Raw genomic sequence first — 21,798 nt, 5'->3', positions numbered from 1 at the left:
TTGTGGGTCCCAGACCATATCAAATTTCAATGATCCAAACCACCTATGTTTTAAGTTGCATCTCATAGATCATTCTTGCAAAATATTAGCTAAATCGGAAATATTTGAGGCATGTACTTGAGTTCAAAGAAATTGACAAACACTATGTTCTAATAAACATTGAAATTTCATCGTGATAATTAAATGGTCAAATGGTTCCAGATTGAGTTGAATTTTTACAAGGATGATCTATGAACCGAAGCTTACAAAATAGACGGTTAAGATCGTTGAAATTTGATGTGGAATGGGTTCTATTGGCGTGAGTCAATATTTAGGAGAAAATGAATATAAATATTGTGTAAATATTAGAGTCATGTTTTAGGAAGAATATATTTGTATCCTTTATTGTTTCCTTATGGAACAAGTATGGATGCAAATTTCTTCCTCCTTGATCTTGCCCGTGCAAAGGACCGTCTTTCATTGATTTCTTCGTCTTCTCCGTGTCGCACCGATGTATGAAAAATTTAATTTTTTCTTTTCTTTTTCTTGGATAGTGCTATTGCGGGGCAACCGTCGGGATGGTGTGGCACGTCGACTGGCAGGGGCCAGGAGCTGGCTCGGCATGGACCGAAGATGTGTCGTGGTAGGAACCATTGCTTGGGCTGCTTTGCTTGCCTAGAGCAAAGGGTAGCTTGTGCGGTTGGGGCCATGGATTGTGGCGCTGAGGCGCAGTGCTAGGCGAGCCGTATGGCTCATGTCCTTTAGCTCTTGGACCTGACTCGGGCCAAGTTGGCGACTGAGGGAAATGAGGAGGTCGTGGGCCTCATGGGCTGCTGGAATGCTAGGTATGTATGCTTTCTGCTTGCTAGAATGCTAGGTTGAGCTCATATGTTGAGTACTGTGAATGATGTTGGCTGCTTAGTTCTCTTCGCCGAGAGAAAGGTAGACTACTCCCGAAAGATGAGGTAAAGAGGATCAAAGCGGATGCATTGGCTCGTCTAATCGCTGTCGTAGAGCCTACTATGAATGAAGGTGGAAAGAAGAGATCTTCCCTGCCTGCTCAAGAGATGCCGGTTGAGAAAAATTAAAGACTTCTTCCACTATTCATGAGGGTCTACCTGTTACCGAGATGCCAGTGATTAACATAACTTCTTCCAATGGGAAGAAAAAATAAGGCTGCTAGATCTGAGCCTGTTGCGCCTGCCATGTTATGAATGGCTAGTACGATTGCTGATAGGATTGCTCAGCGTAAATGTTTTGTCATGCCCCTAGTGCCAAAGTCTGTACTAAGATGTCTGTTAGAAGCTAAGTCCGGTTCACCTTTGGAGAGGCTTGCTACTATGAATAGCTATAATGTGGACTTTGTTGCTAAAGTGGCACAAAGGCCCACTCCCTTTGCTGTTGAAACTGATTCGCCTGCTAGGAAGGAGGAGACTGCTCGCGTGGTCAGCTGTGAGAAATCCACTAAGCCTGCTTCTGGGGAGGTTGCTGAGATCTATGTGCTTTTGAAACTAGATCTGCTTGAAGACATGAATGCTTATGCCAAGTTTGTTGATGACAGTAGAAAGGTTGTTTGCCCAAGTTTCTTTGCTAAGCATACGACCCAATATAGAATGACTGCTATACTTGCTATGATGCATATATAACAAGGTTGCCAAGGAGGTGGTGAAGACTATGGCAGCTGAAGCTTATTTCTCAACCGAGAAAATCAAGAGGTTGGATTTTGAGCTTGTTGCTTTGAAGGGGTCTAATATTTTTGCCTCCACTTCTCTGTAACTTGAGACCGCTTGCCACGAGATCATTGACTTGAAGACTAGGCTTGATGCAATCCAAGTTAAGTATGAAAGTGCAGAGAAGGAGATTGGATGTTACATACCTCAGATTCAAGATCTTGAGTTTGCAGTTTCTGAGCTTCATTTCGCTGCTTATGCAAAGGATGAAGAGTTGATTGCTGCTTATAATCAAGTGATCCACTTCAAGAGAATCATTGATAGGCTTGAAACTCAAGTGTTAGAACTTCAAGGTGTACTGAAGATCAACGAAAGTTTGAAGAAGGAAATGGATGAGCTGCAGCACGTCCATGTTGGTCTGCTTGAGAAGAATGAGTAGCTAAAGGGTGAGAATAATGAGCTTGAGGTTTCGAGACCTTCTCTATTTCTCCTGAAGACTTGCTTACATTGACCAGGATGAAAAAGAGGTGGGCTTTTGTTATCTCTTGTGGTTTGTGTGTTATATATATACGGTTGAGGGCGACCGAGAGGAATTATCACGTGTTGCATTGACCAGTTTTAGTTTGCTGGTAATCCAATTTTATTTGTGTTCTTAGGAGCGTTGGATTCTTATTAATCGACGGCAGCTGTTGATTCTGTTGAATGATCGTGAATCAAATAGAAACCTCCTCCTACTTTCAATTGTATTGTGCCTATTTTAATACTTACATTGGGCCTATTGAAATTGGACTTCGTAATATTTCCATTGGGCTTATTAGGCCCAACAACAACACTTTCGTTCATCCATTTTAGTTAAAACTTGAGATTTTAGACTGAATACAATATTTATATGTATTTATACAATCACGGTTATAAATAATTCATGTGATTAGATTTATTTAATACAATCACCATCTGATTATCGAGATGGTAATTATATCAAATATATGTAAGTATTGTTGCCAAATCTTAAAATTTCAACAACAAAAACACATGACCTTAATATATTTAGCCTAGAACACAATGATCGTTTAACATTTAAGAAAAAAAAATTGTTGATCTCATTGTCTGGGCTCTTTTGATATATTGGATGGATTGGATTAGAATGAATAACTCCATAATTTTTTTTCCTGCTAGATTAGCCAAAGTTTGATGTTAAAGTACTAAAACGCCCTTGATGACCTTAAAATGTGGCGTGGGTGGATTATGGTTTTCATTATTGTGGTGCTTGTGCTAGCCAGGTGAGCGTTGTGCTTAAGAGAAAAAAAGTGAAAAGAGTACTCAAAGAAGAGAAGAGGGCCTAACAATAACATAAATGTTCGGAGGGCATTGTGGGATTGTAATACTACAATCCCCTTTCTATGAAGGAAACTTATAAATTTCAATCCTTCTCAAGATGGTAGGATTAGAAGAAATGAGTTTTTATGACTTTTTTCATTTTGAGGGGATTAGATTGGAAGAAAACTCATCCCTTCTAATCCGACCATCTTGAGAAGGATTGAAATTGATGAGTTTCCTTCATAGAGAGCCTACCTTTAAGGGAATGGATCTCAATTTTTATTTTTAAAAAATATGAGGATTAGTTGTGGGTCCCATACCATATCGAATTTCAATGATCCAAACCACTTATGTTTTAAGTTGCATCTCATAGATCATTCTTGCAAAATATTAGCTAAATCGGAAATATTTGAGGCATGTACTTGAGTTCAAAGAAATTGACAAACACTATGGTCTAATAAACATTGAAATTTCATCGTGATAATTAAATGGTCAAATGGTTCCAGATTGAGTTGAATTTTTACAAGGATGATCTATGAACCGAAGCTTACAAAATAGACGGTAAAGATCGTTGAAATTTGATGTGGAATGGGTTCTATTGGTGTGAGTCAATATTTAGGAGAAAATGAATGTAAATATTGTGTAAATATTAGAGTCATGTTTTAGGAAGAATATATTTGTGTCCTTTATTGTTTCCTTATGGAACAAGTATGGATGCAAATTTCTTCCTCCTTGATCTTGGACAAAATGGCACCTACAAAACAATTAACATCTTAGGTCAAGGCCAAGAGCCTCACGCGCCCATGATGAATTGGGGGGGGGGGGTTTGGCCGAAGAACCTTTGATGCCAAAGTTAGAATTTAGAGAGAAAAAGTGTTTGAGAATTCTAGAGAATTTTAGCAAGGGTTGGAAGTTTCCTTTTGGGAGAGAATGGAGAGCTTTTTATAGAGATATGGCCGGTCCCCTTTGGAGAAAAGGTGGCCGGCCTTTGGGTTGTTTTTTTTGGTGTTATGTGGTGATTTAATTAGCCATTAACATATTGATTAGGAATAAATATATTAATTGGCTAATTAACATAATAAAAGGAATGTTTTTGGGAGGTTATGGAATGAATGAAATAAATAGCTAATTGATTAGCTAAAAAAGGGAAAGTGAGGTAAAAAATATATGGAATGAAATAGGTTTTGGGAGTTACCTTGTAGAAGGGATTTGATGAGATAAGTTTTGAATTGTTACCTATTTTGGACACTTTTGATTTAGTTGAAGGATGATTGCCCGCTGCTCGCGCATAGAAATCCCGTTGTACCTCAAGGGTATTTTTGTCCTCTTTTGTCCAAAGATCCACGTGTCGCCTTGTGATTATTTTTTGCTCCACAAATGCCCCCACACCTGTTGGGTTGCTCGTAGAAATGGGCAACAGGTGTAGAGATTTTCTTGCATTAGGAAACTTTGAATTGTTTCATATTTTGATGTAGATTCCCTCTTTAATAGGAAATTAGGTCATTCTAGGAAAGGGAAATAAATTTCTCTCAAGACGTATTTAAGTCCACCTTAAGTGGGTTATTAAATCAACTTTGGAGAGCAATTTATTCTACCCTATAAGAGAGAGAGCTTAGAGGATATTTGTTCCCCCTCCTTTAGCAATCTTTTACATCTTGCCCGTGCAAAGGACCGTCTTTCATTGATTTCTTTGTCTTCTCCGTGTCGCACCGATGTATGAAAAATTTAATTTTTTCTTGTCTTTTTCTTGGATAGTGCTATTGCGGGGCAGTCGTCGGGATGGTGTGGCACGTCGACTAGCAAGGGCCAGAAGCCGGCTCGGCATGGACCGAGGATGTGTCGTGGCAGGAACCACTGCTTAGGCTGCTTGGCTTGCCTAGAGCCAAGGGTAGCTTGTGCGGTTGGGGCCATGGATTGTGGCACTGAGGCGCAGTGCTAGGCGAGCCGTATGGCTCATGTCCTTTAGCTCTTGGACCTGACTTGAGCCAAGTTGGTGACTGAAAGAAATGAGGAGGTCGTAGGCCTCATGGGCTGCTGGAATGCTAGGTATGTATGCCTCCTGCTTGCTAGAATGCTAGGTTGAGCTCCTCTGCTGAGTACCGTGAATGATGTTGGCTGCTTAGTTCTCTTCGCCGAGAGAAATGCGGACTACTCTTGAAAGATGAGGTAAAGAGGATCAAGGCGGATGCATTGGCTCGTCTAATCGCTGTCGTGGAGCCTACTATGAATGAAGGTGGAAAGAAGAGATCTTCCCTGCCTGCTCAAGAGATGCCGGTTGAGAAAAATTGAAGACTTCTTCCACTGTTCATGAGGGTCTACCTGCTACCGAGATGCCAGTGATTAACATAACTTCTTCCAATGGGAAGAAAAAATAAGGCTGCTAGATCTGAGCCTGTTGTGCCTGCCATGTCGAGAATGGCTAGTACGATTGCTGATAGGATTGCTCAGCGTAAAGGTTTTGTCATGCCCCTAGTGCCGAAGTCTGTACTAAGATGTCTGTTAGAAGCTAAGTCTGGTTCACCTTTGGAGAGGCTTGCTACTATGAATATCGATAAGGTGGACTTTGTTGCTAAAGTGGCACGAAGGCCCACTCCCTTTACTGCTGAAACTGATTCGCCTGCTAGGAAGGAGGAGACTGCTCGCGTGGTCAGCTGTGAGAAATCCACTAAGTCTGCTTCTGGGGAGGTTGCTGAGATCTATGTGCTTTTGAAACTAGATCTGCTTGAAGACATGAATGCTTATGCCAAGTTTGTTGATGACAGTAGAAAGGTTGTTTGCCCAAGTTCCTTTGCTAAGCATACGACCCAATATTGAAGGACTGTTATGCTTGCTATGATGCATATATAACAAGGCTGCCAAGGAGGTGGCGAAGACTATGGCAGCTGAAGCTTATTTTTCAACCGAGAAAATCAAGAGGTTGGATTTTGAGCTTGTTGCTTTGAAGAGGTCTAATATTTCTGCCTCTACTTCTCTGTAACTTGAGACCACTTGCCACGAGATCATTGACTTGAAGACTAGGCTTGATGCAATCCAAGTTAAGTATGAAAGTGCAGAGAAGGAGATTGGATGTTGCATACCTCAGATTCAAGATCTTGAGTTTGCAGTTTCTGAGCTTCATTTCGCTGCTTATGCAAAGGATGAAGAGTTGATTGCTGCTTATAATCAAGTGATCCACTTCAAGAGAATCGTTGATAGGCTTGAAACTCAAGTGTTAGAACTTCAAGGTGTACTGAAGATCAACGAAAGTTTGAAGAAGGAAATGGATGAGCTGCAGCACGTCCGTGTTGGTTTGCTTGAGAAGAATGAGTAGCTGAAGGGTGAGAATGATGGGCTTGAGGTTTCGAGACCTTCTCTATTTCTCCTGAAGACTTGCTTGCTTTTACTTTTGAGGCTTCCATTGGTGACGTAGTTGGAGAAGTTAGTGCCCAGGCTGGGGCAGCCGAGGGTTAAGCGTCGGATGATGCCGCTGCTAAGAGTGTCGTGGCTGCTGAAGGTGTAGCGACTGAGTAGTCGTGGGATGTCTAAGCTGCTGTAGTCTTCTAGGTAGCCTTTAGGATTTTATTTGTTTTTCCTTGTAGCTCTTGTTTTGCTTGAACTCTTTCGGCATTTGCTAATTGTTTATAAACATGCTTCCTTCACTTTTCTTCATCTTTGCTTCTTTTGTTTATGCCCTAACCTTTAGACTTAATAGACCAGTGGCAGGCATGCTACTTTTTTATAAGCAGACAAGTTCGCGTAGCCTATGCAGCCGTAGGTGTTTGTGTTGAACTTTGCAAAGTTGTTAGCCATAGGGTTGGCAGCCGGATACCTTACTTACAGAAGCAGACAAGTCTGTGTAACCATTAGGCTGTTAACCTTGACTTTCTCCAATTCCGTAGGTTGCGTAGCATGTATCACAACACTTTAGGACTTGGAGTAGGTTGTTCCGTGCTTGGCAGAGGTGAAGCTTATCGACTACGTAACATGTCGACAGTGGATAAAGCTTCGTATATGTGCGCTAGCTTGTTTAACCTTTCACTAGAATGTGCGGTTGTATAAGGCTAGCGCGGCTTTATTGCTCAAAGGGCAAGCTATAGGCAGTCTTCTGGATACCATAGGCTACCTTAGTGCACTTGGTAACAGCTTTAGGGTTCCACGGCAGCCGTCTGCAAGGCGTACTGCATAATGTGCCCCCTCTGTCTCTAGGGCCCAGTTCCTCACGGATTAGGCCAAAGGACCCAAAATCCTTCAGTTAGCTAAGCCTTGAAAAAGACCATTGTGGCTACTGCTAGGAATCCCGGCGCAAGCCATCGTGCATCTAGTTATACTAGGGCATCCAGGCTTATCCACGTCTGTATATTCGGAGTGTAAAGTTTATCCTCCCGTCTTAAAGAGCTGACCTATGTGGGTGTCGGGGAATTGGTTTACCCTCTCGCACTGGAGATCAATTAATTTACCCTATCGCACTGGAGAGCATGGTTAGTCACTCGGAGGGCGTAATTCTTGCCATGAGTCCTTAAGAAGGGCACAATCTTTTTTTGAAGTGCATGAGTGATTAGTTGTTGTAAGCATAGCCGAGCCAAGTTGTGATTACTTTTGAATTTCCCATTGAAAAAGGAGTGAAACGAACGAGAACTTAGCTATAAGGTAGGAACTGCATAACAACTGGATAGTCCTCGGGTTGTGAGGTGGTGCCCGTCAAGCTTCTTGAGTCTTCAGGCTTTGATGTAGCGGGAGGTCACACATGGTACTTCTTCAGATTGTAGGTGTTTCATTTCTTTTTGATCTTTTTATCGTTTCATGGTGGCGAGGGTGTAATTACTCTTACCGCCTACTCTGCTGATCTTGTACGGACCTTCCCAGATAAGATCCATCATTTTGGAGCCTTCTCTGCGGGCAGTGATGAAGGCTTTTCTTAAGACTAGATATTCGGGCCGGAACTGCCGGATCTTGGCCTTTTTATTGTAGTTGGAAATGAGTTGTTGCTGGTAGGCTGTGATGCAAGTGATGGTCTGCTCGCGCTTGTTCTTTACCAGATCTAAGCTTGTGGTCACCTCCTTACTATTCTGCTCAATGCTTAGTAGTAGTGTGGTGATACTTGGCTTGATGACATTGAGATGAATGATTGCTTCCGAGCCAAATGCCAAAGAGAAAGGAGTTTCACCGGCTGCTCATCTTTTGGTGGTGCGATATGCCCATAGACATCTGGGGAGTTCATCTGGCCATTTTCCCTTCTTGTTGGTAAGGGATTTCTTGAAGCAGTTGAGGATCATCTTGTTCGATGTTTCGGCCCGCCACTACCTTGAGGATATCTTGGCATGGACATGTGCTGCTTGATGCTATACTTTTGAAAGAACTTCGCCACATCTTAGCCCACGAATTGCGGGCTATTGTCGGTGATGATGGACTGAGGGACGCCAAATTGGCAAATGATGTTCCTCCATATGAAGTGCTCTATGTCCGTCTGAATTGTGGCCATCTTGGGCTCTGCTCCTACCCATTTGGTGAAGTAGTCGGTTGCCATAATCATCATGCCTCTACCCCCAATAGCAAGCGGCAAAGGTTCTACCAGGTTGATTGCCCACTACATGAACGGCTAAGGACTCGTCTACGGGTGTAGCTCGCTGACAGGCAGTGCTAGTACTGGCTTGTAGCGTTGGCAACGGTCGTACTTTTGTACTAACTCCTTAGCGTCTTGGTGCATGGTAGACCAGTAGTAGCCTGCATTATGAGTCTTTTGTGCTAAGGATCGACATTCGGAGTGATTTCCATAAACGCCTTCGTGGATTGAGCTTAGGACATTCAAGTCATCGGGAGGCGCTAGGCAGCAGAGATGTGTTCCGGTGTAGGATTTTTCGAATGAGAATGCCATTCCACTTGTAGTAGCGTGTTGCCTTGATTTGGAGCTTCTTAGACTCCAATCTTTTTGTGGGGAATGTGCCATTGATCAGGCAATCTACGATGGAATCTTGTTAGTTTGGAGTTATACTAACCTGTGACACCTCGGCTGCTGGCTTCGCCTTTATGCTCGACTAGTCTAGATACTCTACCGAAATAGAGCGTTTGAGTTGGTGGTCAAGGGTAGAGCCTAGGCCGGCTAGTGCGTCCACGTGAACATTGTCTGCTTATGAAACTTGAGTGATGGTGTAAATCTGAAATGCCTCAAGTAATCTGGCTAGTGATTAGTTGGGAATCAGAATGAATTGCGAGCTTTTTCACAGCCAAGTCTTTTTGCTATTAAGAGGACTGCTAGTAGGGTTTCGTACTCTGCTCGATTGTTGGATGCTTTGAAGCCTAGAGTGATCGCCTGTTCGGGTATTGAATTGTTTGGGGTGACAAGAACTACGCCTGCTTTTGAGCCTTTGTAGTTGGATGCCCCGTCAACATGCAAATGCTAGAAGTTTTCGTCGGGTGGAGTAGGCGCGGCTAGGGCGTGCTCAGCTACTTTCGGGGTGTCGTTGGGCCGCTCTGTTGCATCGTGAATGCTTGGTAGGGAGTTGTGGAGCTATGACCATGTTACACGTAGCAGGAGATGCTCAACTGCCGGTACATGTTGCTCCTATGTAGAATCTTTTGGGACGACGAAGATAAAACTTGCTTTCAAATGTGTTATTCCAGTGTTCGTCTGCCCTTGGCATGTCTTTTGGGCCGAGTTGTTACGTTCGTCAGAAAACTTTGCATCCGCCAGGGTCTACACCTTTATCGTCGCGCGTTTGGATTGGGTGGCATAGTGCGTCATGAGAATTACTGTGTGTGTTTGAAGGTAAAACTTGAGCTTTCGGGTTGTAACAACTATTGCCAAAGTTAGCTTTTGAATTTCTGATAGCATCGATGAGAGCTTTTGAACTGTGGAATATAGGTAGTCGAGCCCTCAGCTCTTCTCGTATGATGGTATAGCTTATTGTTGCTTTAGATACCGTCAAACATACGACTAAGTCCTCTGCTGCTTCCGGTTTGGATAGTAGGAATGTGATGTTGGATACTTCTTCAAGTCCTTGAATGTGCATTAATGAACCTCGTCCCAAAGTGCACGCTTTTCTGCCAGAGCGAAAGAGTTTGCCAGAGTTAGATCTTCTTTCATGATCAATTTTCTGAATAATGGGTGGTCTGCTGGAAGTCTTTTTTGGAAGGCTGCTCTAGATATCGAGTCGTTGCATCTGACTATCCTTGCCTTTTTTGCTATGAACCTCTTCATATAGTTGCAAAGGGACTCTTTTGGGTTCTTCTTGACGTTGAACAAATGGTCGGACTTCTTCTTGATCGAGCGATAGGATGAATATTCTTTGGTGAAAATCAAAGAAAGTTCATTGAAACTCCAGATGGATTATGGCAGCAGGGTGTAAAACCAATGTTGCGCCTCGCCTTGTAAAGTAGTGGCGAATATCTTGCACATGAGATAGTCGTTGTTTCGACAAAAGATCATTTTGCTTCGGTAGTGCTTTAAGTGTCTCTTCGGGTCTTCATCTCTTTTGAAATATATGAAATGGGCATGCTGAACTCGTGTGGAGGCTCTGCCTGCTTAATCTCGTCCGTGAAGGGTGACCTGCTTATGTTGGTCATGTTCCATCGTAGTGTCTCGTCAGTGACCTCGTTGCGTTGGAAATTGTGCAATCGCTTGGTCAAAAGTCTCTCTACTTTTTCTTAAATTTGCCTTTGTTAAGGTAGTGGAGCTCTCGGCTGCCTCCAATCGTGACTTGCTGGTCTAGGCTGCTCTTCCATGTGTTTGGCCTTTGGCTCGTCTATGTCGCGGATGCGGTGCGTGTAGTGTGTTCCTAGTAGGCGAGCGAGTTCTTCGCAGGCTGTTGGTTGAACTTGAGCTAGATTGAGTGATAACTTTTCTTCGTTCGTCGTGCTGCCTACTTCGATGTGAGGTGGATGATGCTTCTTGCGGGCTTAGCCGCGAATGAACACTTCTCCTGGAAGGTTGCTCATGTTGACTATCAGAGTGTGACCCCAACCGTGAATGTATACTTGTCTGTGGGCCTAGTTGAGAGTGCATGCTTCTCCGCGCTCTAAGACAGGAGTATACGCTATCTCGGGGGCCCAATTGGGAGTGTACACTGCCTGAATACTAGGTTCATGGCTGGTCGAGTGGCTGCTTGCTGAGATGTTGCTGGAGAGGTTCTTTGTCTGCCCTTGTCTTACTTAGAGACACCTCATCTGGGGCACCTTGCATCTCGGTGCGCTACAAGAGCTGGTTCACCAAGGTCGTTTGCTGTGCGGGGGCGCTCGTCAACTCTATGACTTGTCGAGACAAGTGTTGTTCTCCATTTGGGTTGGAATAACTTGGAAGGAATGCGTCTTCTTGAGCAGTGGAAGTGTAGTAGACTTCGGGTGTGAGATTTGAGTTGGGAAATGCCAAATCTGCAGAAAAATGTGGTGAAAATGCTTCTGGTTTGATCATTAGTCTGGAAATTTGGAGCTTGGATAGTTGAACTAATCTTGGATTGATTTGGGCTGCTTGGAATGCCTCGGGAGCAGGCTGGGCCACGAGAGTGGGCTGCTCAGCAGGAGCAGGCTGGACCACGAGAGTAGGCTGCTCGGCTGGAGCAGGTTGGGCCACGAGAGTAGGTTGCTCGAATGGAGCAGGCTGGGCCACGGGAGCAGGCTGTGCCACGAGAGTGGACTGCTCAGCTGGAGCAGGCTGGGCCATAAGAGTGGGTTACTCAGCGGAGCAGGCTGCTTGGTGAGAGCAGGCTGCTTGGTGGGAGCAGGCTAGACCACGAGAGTGGGCTGCTCAGTGCGTGATGCATGCAATAGTGAAGCTTAGGCTGTGGCCTTAGTACAGTGAGCCGTCTTGGATGACACTGCTCGAGCCGTGGTGAAGGCACCATGGACCTCGCCACAGGTGACTACCGAAGTAGCCACCGCAGTGGTTCCCATGGTGGAAACTCGTGGTGGTGGTGTTGCTCCATTTATTGTCGCATTTGGCCTCGTGGATCGCCGTGGTCCCATTCCTTGGATATTGGAATTTTCACTCGTGGAATTTTCTAAATTTCTAGCCATTGTATTCTTCTTTTATGTTTTATCAAAGAATCTTTGCAAATAAAAAATTCTAATAATAAGAACGTACGAAAAAAATACAAGTAGACTAGAAAATAGAGAAAAACCTTTTTTATGTGAGAGTCTTCTACGAGTGTGGATTTCTTCTCTCAATGAAGGCACCAATTTGTGGCTGCAAATTTCTTCCTTCTTGATCTTGGACAAAATTGCACCTATAAAACAATTAACACCTTAGGTCAAGGCCAAGAGCCTCACGCGTCCATGATGAATGGGGGGGCTTTAGCCGAAGAACCTTCGATGCCAAAGTTAGAATTTAGAGAGAAAAAGTGTTTGAAAATTCTAGAGAATTTTAGCAAGAGTTGGAAGTCCATTTTGGGAGAGAATGGAGAGCTTTTTATAGAGATATGGCAGGTCCCCTTTGGAGAAAAGGTGGCCGGCCTTTGGGTTGTTTTTTGGGTGTTATTTGGTGATTTAATTAGCCATTAACATATTGATTAGGAATAAATATATTAATTGGCTAATTAACATAATAAAAGGAATGTTTTTGGGAGGTTATGGAATGAATGAAATAAATAGCTAATTGATTAAAAAAGGGAAAGTGAGGTAAAAAATATATGGAATGAAATAGGTTTTGGGAGTTACCTTGTAGAAGGGATTTGATGAGATAGGTTTTGAATTGTTACCTATTTTGGACACTTTTGATTTAGTTGAAGGATGATTGCCCGCTGTTCGCGCGTCGAAATCCCGTTGTACCTCAAGGGTATTTTTGTCCTCTTTTGTCCAAAGATCCACGTGTCGCCTTGTGATTATTTTTGGCTCCACAACAAGGATTGTATGTACTTATATTCAGAATTATGGAAAACATGAAAATTAAGCTGTATATTTCTATTTGGCATCCGAACCGAGTTGTAACCCTATGAAAAAAATGGCTAAATAGCCAAAATGGTCCCTGAGATTTGCATAACTCATCACTTTGGTCCCTAACATTTCAAATCAATCAAAGTGGTCCCTGAGAGTGTCCACCATCCATCATTTTGGTCATTCCGTTAAAAACTCCGTTAAGTGTCCCGGAGCTCTTGGCCGGAAGTTTGGGCAATTTTCAAAGCTTCGTAACTCAATCGTTTCTTAACCAAATTCGACCTATAATATATCGAAATGAAGATAGGAAAGTGTAGAATAAGATTATACCTATTTGGAAGCCTAATGGTTGCCATAAGTGGTCGGAAAATAGCCTCAAAGTTGACTGGTCCGAGAGAAAATTGGAAAACTCGCCGAAAACTGGGTAAACTTTAAACGTTCATAATTTCTTCAATACTCAATGAAATCAAGTGATTCAAAAACAAAAATCATACTTCTTAACGAGATAAGAGAATGGTACCTTTTAGATGTCTAACCCACCATGCTACTACTGTCATGCAAAAATCAACAAGTCTTGTGTTCTTTGCTGCATCCCTGCAGCAAGCCGGGATTGCAGTTGTGTTTTTTGCTGTTTATGTGTGATGTCGCGATGGCTAGTGTTAAAGAAAACTCACAGCTAAAGTTGGAAGGTGGTTCACGTACAACCACTAACAATTCAGTTGTGAGCCTTGTAGTGATACAGAATGATGCTTCAAACGTATCGAATACCGTAAAACTCAATGGATCAAATTATCCTCTTTGCTCCAAAGTATTGGAGATGCATATCGCTGGGTGTGGTAAGAAAGTGTTCATGAAAGGGAGTATCAAGGAACCCAAGGAAGAAAATGCCGAGTATGAAACTTGGGAAACTAGGAGTGCAATTGCGAAATGGTGGTTGATTAATTCCATGGATCCTACCATCGTGGGTTTTTTCATCCATTTTCGTACCGTTAAAGAAGTATGGGAAGAAGTTGCTTAGACATATTATGATGGTTATGATATTTCTCAGATTTATGAGTTGAAGGTAAAGTCATTTCTACTTCGTCAGAAAGGGCATCTTATTGGCGTGTACTATGCCGATCTCAAAGAAGTATGGCAATAACTAGATTAAAGAAGACCGATTAAGATAGAGTGTGTTATTGACTTGAAAACGCTTCAAGAAGAGATCCAATTGGACTGGGTTTACGCCTTTCTGTTAGGACTTGATGACGTATTTGATAAAGTACGTAGTGATATTTTAAGAACTCAACCCCCACCATCTGTTGATGGGGTGTTTTTTGTTGTTAGGCATGAAGTCCAACGTCATGCTACCAGGATGGAAGGAAGTAGTGTCAGCATCCAAGGAGGAATCCCGACACCGTTTGAGGCCATGATGTCACAACCACTCTCTATTGACCGATCGTATGTCTCACCTTCGTCGACAACTTCTCATCCTTTTACTCGGGAAAATAAAGATGATTTAAAATGTACTTTCTACGGTCAAAACTGTCATCCTGAGGATACTTGTTTTCAAAAGCATGGAGTCCTTGAATGGTTCCCTGAATTGAAGAACAAGTTACGTGTAAATGAGCAAGCTGCTAATGGAGCATGTGAGAGCCGTGCATCCATTGCCACTGCTGCACTTAGTATCAATGAGGTCGTGCCTACCCTTGGAGATCCAAGTCAAAGCTTGTTAACTAGGACTAATCCTAGTGAATCACCATCCAATACAGGTATTATGGGGCGTGTTCTTTTAGCCTCCGATATTGAACATCATACAGGTTGGATTCTGGACTCTGGTACAGCAGACCATATGACCTTTGATAAAAATTTGTTTACTTGAACGACAATGACTTATCGAAAGTGTGTAGTAATGGCGAATGTCACCACTGCACCGGTTATTGGGGTCAGTACCATGGACCTCACACCGGCCCTCTCCCTTCATCATTGCTTGCTTGTTTCGTCATTGTCTTATAATTTGTTATCTATTCCTCAAGTTACTAAGCAATTACATTGTGTTGTACTTATGTATCCACTCTTTTATTTACTTCAGGATATTCAGACCAAGGAGATAATTGGGCGTGGTACTAAGAGAGAGGGGTTGTATTATGTGGATGACGTCATTCCTGGTAGAGCTAATGCAGTTCGACCATCCCGTACCAATAATTTGCAAGAAGTTTGGTTATTGCATCGTTGGTTAGGACATGCTTTGTTTGGTTATTTAAGGGGTATGGTGTTTCGGTCCTTCTCTCAAATCATTACAACATAATATTCTTATGTTATTAAAGCTCTCCACTCTGATAATGGAGGTGGATATATTAGTTCCGAATTGTCTGTTTTTCTTCGGGATCAAGGAACTACTTGTCCCCATATTGCGCAACAAAATGGGGTTGTTGAGAGAAAGAATTGTCATATCTTGGAAACTGCTCATGCCTTGCTTATTGATGCGTCCATGCCTAAACGATTTTGGCCTGAAGCCGTTACTTATGCCATATATGTGATTAACCGTATGCCATCTTGGGTTGTGGAATTTCGTACACCTCTTCAAGTATTGACGAAACATGTTCCCATAGTATCTATCAATACCCTTACTCCTTGTGTGTTTGGATGTGTAGCGTATGTTCATATTCACAATATTCATCGTAGTAAACTGGATCTATGTGCCCGTTGATGTGCCTTTGTTGGTTTTGCCTCCCAACAGAAAGGTTATAAGTGGTATCATCTTGAAACTCGACATATGTATGTGACCATGGATGTTACTTATTCTGAATCAGAGTATTTTTATTCTCCGATCCCATTACCTTCAGATCACCAGGGGAAGAACACTAGTGGTAATCAGGGTGATCTTAGGTGGTTAGAGATACCATAAGATGTGATACGTACTTCAGGGGGAGCACGTGTTGACGAAAATAATAAAATTGGGGCAATAGTGTCTCTGCAAGAAACTGCAGTAGTGTTAAAGAGCCTGTTCCTTCTTAAGTAATCAATCTTCCACACTCACTTTTTTATCAAAGATGTTCCACCTTCTAGTTGGACATAATTTTTACATTTCTCTCCTCCACATACTTTTAAATTAGAGACTTGTATTTATCAATCTAATCCTACAGACCAAACTAGTTCTGGGTTCATACGGTACTTCCTGACCTTCAAAATGTGGGATCCCATTTTGAGAAATATCATCAAACTTTACACGGCTAATAAAGTTTAGTGATGATATGTACATTTATCTGCCTGCATGCAGCACTCTCCATTTTAATGGACCACGTACACAACTCCATGTTAGTATGATTTACTACAATGGACCACGTACACAACTCCATGTTAGTATGATTTACTACTTTATCAATTCTAGCTAGCATGATATCATGATATCACTAATATTTGTTGTTCTTTTTCTGTTGGTTCACAAAACCTTCATGGACCACGTGCATTCTCCTTTTTTGTTGTTCTTTTAATATTTGTTTGTATAAAAATTTCATTCCAAAAGAGAGAAAGTTCGAAAGAATTGGATTAAATCCCCCAATCACGCACGATCATGAGATGATAGATAAACAGAAGCAGCATGGCGAAGGCTTCTTCTTCTCTACCTTCTCTGTGTAACCTTGTACAGCCATCTACCATAAAGATCCGTTGTAGTACTCGTCTTCGTAGGATCATGCAAGTAAGAGCTCAGAGCTTAGATGAAGAAGGTAACTATCAAATTCTCAGTCCCCAGTTTTGTTAATGATTTCGGGATGCATGCATGCGCAGGATGGACTTTCATTGCCTTAATTTAGTTTCCTATTTCCAGTTTGCTTCTGGAATATATTTGCTTCAAGTAGTTTTAGCTATAGTCTAACGCATCAATCAAAGTATTCCTTTGTTTATAATTTATTATTGGGGAAACTTGATATAAGTCAATTTTTTTGAGTCAATAGTAGGAATAGTCCAGTTTATTAAAATAAGTCTAATTCCTTAAATTTAATTATCTCTTCAATGATAAGATTTATTATAAAAATCAAATTTCCTCCTAATTATCTCTTTGGTTTTTTTTTTTTTGTGGTTATTTCTTGTTCTTCCTCCTGCTTTAAACCCCATTTATAGATTTTATTTTTAATTTTTATAATCAACGTGTATCATAGCTTAATTTTATTTATCTACCTATATGATAGATTCTTTTTTTATAATCAATCTGTCATAAATTAATGTGTCTTACTTGTGGGTATATTATGTTTTTTCTACCTTTTAGTTAGGTTTCATATCTTGCTTATAGGTATAACATACATTCTAATATTTGTTACTTGAGTTAGGGTAGAATGTTTTGCAGATAGATTTATGTTAGAATTCTGTTGTAAGATATTAATTAGATTTTTTGGAGTTGGAAAATGCATAATATTAGAAGATTTTAATTGATTTTTAATATTTTTAGAAAATATACAATGAGTATAAAAGAAATAAAAACATATAATTAGATAATTGGACTCACTCCTAAAAACAATCTATGTTTTTGGATCTGGATCCGAAATCCCCTTTATCATTTTAGTTTTTGACGCATGCAGTGTATACATATAATTAATTTGTTTCAATGTTTATTATAATATCCACTTATATATTATTTATTTTTCTCCTTACGTTATAAATTCAAGTAATTTAACTCGATAGTATATGTTTGACGTTGTTAATTTGGATCAAGAAATATTGTACATGAAGATAATATATAGTATTATATTCTAGTATACTTTTAACAAATCTAAATAAGAACACACCAAAATTATTATTTTTAATTATACGTATATGTATATATACATATTTGTGAATGAAGAAAATAAATAACTTGAGGTTTCAACATAAATTCAATTCGCAATATGGGGTGTAGCACAATTTATTTAATAAGCACATGCAAGATCCCTCATTTTCTGATTTGGGATTCACTCTCAACACGTCACGTGTGGTGAATTTTCAAGCCTAACACATGGATAACACAAATCGGGTGAGGTGGAGCATGTGTTGCCGTTGGGCTTCACACATGCAAAAACCTGCTCTGATACCATGAAAAAGTTTAGATTCCCATAAATCCAATTGACAATATGGGTAGTAGCTCAACTTCCTTATAAGCACATGCAGATCCTTCTTCTCCCCATTGTTGAATTCACTCTTAACATAATACACTACTAACTAGTTTCCAATAATGCTTATAAACGTGTTATAGTGATACACTACAGTAACTAGCTTCCTATATCAAAAAAGTTAACTTGCATGTTATATGTTTGATTCTTTTTTTGTCCTCAGGTAGATCAAGGAATATTGTGGATGCAAATTTGAGTGTTTTAAGAGAGAAGATGGAAGTCGTGAAGATGAGGGAGAGACTTGAGAAATATTGCTGCAAACGTCAACAAAATGGTTGGAATTATTCACCGGGATATAATTACAAACTCAGAAGAGCAAGAGATGTATCGACGTTCTTTGAGCTCATACGTTTAGTGGGCGTGACTCTTGGTTTTACCTGTTTTAGTGCCACATTCCTCCTTGTCCTTGTATCAATCTTGGTTCACTTGAATCCATGGTAATGCTACATGTATGGATGAACGACGTCTGTCTTTGGATAAGAAAAGGGGTAAATTATGTTTTACCACCTCAATTTTGGATCACATAACAAACCCATACCTCATCTTTTGAACATGGCAATGTCATACATCAACTTATGAATTCGTTGCAATGACATTGCAATGTTCAAAAGATGAGATATGAGTTTGTTATGTGACCCAGAGTTGAGGTGGTAACATGTAATTTACCCTAAAATTTACTTAGAAAGCAGAGGTATCAACAGCACCGCATGCATGCACTAGCTTTTAAAAATTAGGTGTCTTCTCTTATCCAATGTTACATCTTGAAAATCACATGATCCACTATTAATGCAGTTTGTATCAATACAACTTTCATTAACCATAACTAAGTAAAAAATTAATTTTTTAAAGTACTCTTTTATTAGGTAATAACCTTATAAACACTACATCAGAATTAGTCTTTTACGGCGCACAATGCATAGAAAAATGGCAGAACGTATGTATGTATGTATGTGCAAAGAGATTATACTCCAATATTGAATATCAAATATGAAGATAGTACAACCCTAATATACAAACTAGCAACAACCTTTACAAGGCAAGTTTGACAAATTACAACAGCAAACAAGATCATATAATCAAGTCCTACAATCAACGTCCTATACTAGGAAAATAATCATAACATCAATAAATGAATATTTACAATTAATACAAGAATTTCAACACTCCCCCTCAAGTTGAAGCATGTATGTTGTGAATGCTCAACTTGCTGAGAAGAGAATGAAATGTTGCATTCCCCAATGCTTTTGTAAATATGTCAGCCAATTGGTGCCTTGAAGGTGTAAACCTTGTTGCGATCATTCCTGATTGTAGCTTTTCTCGAACCAAATGACAATCCAATTCAATGTGTTTGGTTCGCTCGTGAAATACCGGATTGGCTGCAATATGTAAAGCAGCCTTATTGTCACAGTAAACATGAGCTAGAGCTGCATGAGGCACTTTTAAGTCTTGTAACAAATAACGAAGCCATGTAAGTTCACAAGTGATTGCAGCCATTGATCTATACTCTGCCTCTGCAGACGAACGTGAAACCGTATGTTGCTTTTTAGTCTTCTAGGAGATGAGTGAGTTTCCCAAAAAAACACAATAACCTGTCACAGATCTTCTAGTTGTCAAACATGATGCCCATGAAGCATCACAGTAACCCCTCAATTGCAATGCATCTTCAGATGGAAAAAACAACCCTTGTCCTAGAGTCCCTTTGAGGTATTTTAAGACTTGTATAGCAGCTGCAAGATGAGGCTTGCGAGGTTGGTTCATGAACTGACTAAGAGTTTGAATAGAAAATGTGATATCTGGCCTTGTTATGGTGAGATAAATAAGTCGTCCCACGATCATTCTATATCGTGTTGGATTCTTCAACAATTCACCATCCGTTGGCCTTAATTTCAAATCTTGCTCCATGGGAAAATCAACCGGACATGCCCCTAACAATCCAACATCATCCAGTATGTCTAAAATATATTTCCTTTGTGAGATAGAAATACCTCGTTGTGAGCGATCCACCTCGATTCCAAGGAAATATTTGAGAGGTCCAAGTCCTTAATGCGGAACTGACGATGAAGAAAATGTTTCAATCGTTGTATAGCCTCATGATCATTCCCTGTAATGATCATGTCATCAACATATATAAGCACAACTGTAATAGAATGCCCAGTTATGCATGTAAACAATGAGTAATCTGCTCTCGACTGTTTGAAACCTATAAGTTGAATGGCCTGAGAAAACTTAGAGAACCATTGGCGAGAAGCCTGCTTCAGGCCATAAAGTGATTTATGGAGTCGACAAACCAAGTTCTCCCCCTGTCGACTAAGACCGAGAGGAGGTGACATGTAAACCTCTTCCTCCAAATCACCATGGAGGAATGCATTTTGTACATCAAGCTGGTGGAGAGTCTAGTTGCGTTGTGCAGACACGACTAATAAACACCGAACAGTAGTAAGTTTAGCCACAGGTGCAAACGTTTCAGAATAGTTCAGACCCTCAATCTGCGTGTAACCTTTGGCAACCAATCGTGCTTTATAGCGCTCGATGGAACCGTTAGAGCAATGCTTGATCTTGTAAACCCATTTACTGCCAATAGCACGTTTTTCAGGCGGCAGAGGAGTGAGCGTCCATGTGTTATTGTGTTCAAGTGCAGCAAGTTCAGACTTCATTGCTTCCTGCCAATGAGAATCAAGATTGGCCTGTGCAAAGGAAGTAGGTTCTACACAACGGGTTATGTTGTTCACAAATATTTGGTGAGATTGTGATAAATGAGAAGATGAGAGGTAAGTGGATAGTGGATATCTAGTACCTGACCGCGAAGAAGAAGTGGATTTGGAAGTTGACGTGGTGACCTGTGAGCAGTCATAATCCTTTAATAAAACAGAAGGTTGCTTGGGGCGTAAACCGCAACCAAAAATAGGTGGTGGTGTGACGTTGTCTGCTGGGCTAGGGAGATTAAAAGAATTCGGTTGGGACATGGTCGACGATGGAAAAGATATTTCAGGTGGAGTGTTTTATGGTTGATCATGGGAGACCGTGAGTGGAGAATGGTCAAGTAAGGTGTTTGGTGGTTGTTGAAGGGTAAAGGGAGAAATAGGAGACTCAGTGGGGCTAGGTAAATTTGTTTGTGGTGGATTTGGATGAAATATAGGCAGGTTTGGGCCTAATGAAGTGATTTCGGATGTGGTTAGTGGCAAGACAGGCACAAGTTCATCAGGTTGGGTGTCTTGAGTAAGGTGAGAGAAAGGGAAAATGTGTTCATGAAATACCACATCGCGACTAGTAAAAAATTGGTTATGTTGAAGGTCGTAAAGACGATACCCCTTTTGACTAGAAGGATATCCAACAAAAAGACATCTACGAGCCCGAGCATCAAATTTATGTTTAGGTGATGTTTGTGTTGCATAGCAAAGACACCCAAAGACCCGTAAGTGCATATATGTTGGTGTGTGTTTGTAGAGCATTTCATAGGGAGTTTTTTTGGATAAAACTATGGTGGGTGTGCGATTTATTAGGTAAGTGGCAGTGAGAATGCTTTCTCCCCAAAATTTGAGTGGAAGATTTGCCTGGAAACGAAGTACTCGACCAACATTAAGGAGGTGACGATGTTTACGCTCCACCACCCCATTTTGTTGTGGTGTGTGTGTGCAAGTATGTTGAAAAAGTGTCCCTGATTTGTCAAAGAAGGGGCGCATGGATAGAAATTATGCGCCATTGTCGGTTCGAATTTGCTTGACTTGACACTGAAATTGGGTGTTGACATATGCAAAAAATAGTTTTATTTTCTCTTGTGTTTCAGATTTTAAATGCATGAGAAATAGCCAAGTGAATCGGGAGTAATCATCAACAATGGTTAAGAAATATCGTGCACCTGAGGAAGAGGG

General features: G+C 41.0%; 2 protein-coding genes across 2 annotated transcripts; both read left to right on the top strand.

The window, feature by feature from the left end:
- Nucleotides 1-853: 853 nt before the first annotated feature.
- LOC126583815 (uncharacterized) lies at nt 854-5,900 on the top strand. The gene is made up of 2 exons (XM_050248339.1): nt 854-944; nt 5,133-5,900. The coding sequence occupies exon 2, from the start codon at nt 5,325-5,327 to the stop codon at nt 5,778-5,780; it is 456 nt and encodes a 151-aa protein (XP_050104296.1). The 5' UTR covers nt 854-944; nt 5,133-5,324; the 3' UTR covers nt 5,781-5,900.
- A 10,318-nt stretch (nt 5,901-16,218) lies between these two features.
- On the top strand, nt 16,219-18,752 carry LOC126634115 (uncharacterized). The gene is made up of 2 exons (XM_050304603.1): nt 16,219-16,513; nt 18,093-18,752. Exons 1-2 carry the CDS (start codon nt 16,387-16,389, stop codon nt 18,368-18,370), a joined length of 405 nt encoding a protein of 134 aa, XP_050160560.1. The 5' UTR covers nt 16,219-16,386; the 3' UTR covers nt 18,371-18,752.
- The last annotated feature ends 3,046 nt before the right edge of the window (nt 18,753-21,798 follow it).

Source organism: Malus sylvestris, chromosome 9 (genome assembly GCF_916048215.2).
Source record: "Malus sylvestris chromosome 9, drMalSylv7.2, whole genome shotgun sequence".
Classification (NCBI taxonomy): Eukaryota; Viridiplantae; Streptophyta; class Magnoliopsida; order Rosales; family Rosaceae; genus Malus; species Malus sylvestris.
Note: the sequence above shows the minus strand (reverse complement) of the source record. Positions and strands in the feature narration are given on the sequence as shown.

Coding starts and splice junctions, on each gene's coding strand:
- LOC126583815 (XM_050248339.1), top strand. CDS start 5,325: ATGGGAAGAAAAAATAAGGCTGCTAGATCTGAGCCTGTTGTGCCTGCC.
- LOC126634115 (XM_050304603.1), top strand. CDS start 16,387: ATGGCGAAGGCTTCTTCTTCTCTACCTTCTCTGTGTAACCTTGTACAG. Junction 16,514..18,092: donor TCAGAGCTTAGATGAAGAAG/GTAACTATCAAA, acceptor TTTTGTCCTCAG/GTAGATCAAGGAATATTGTG.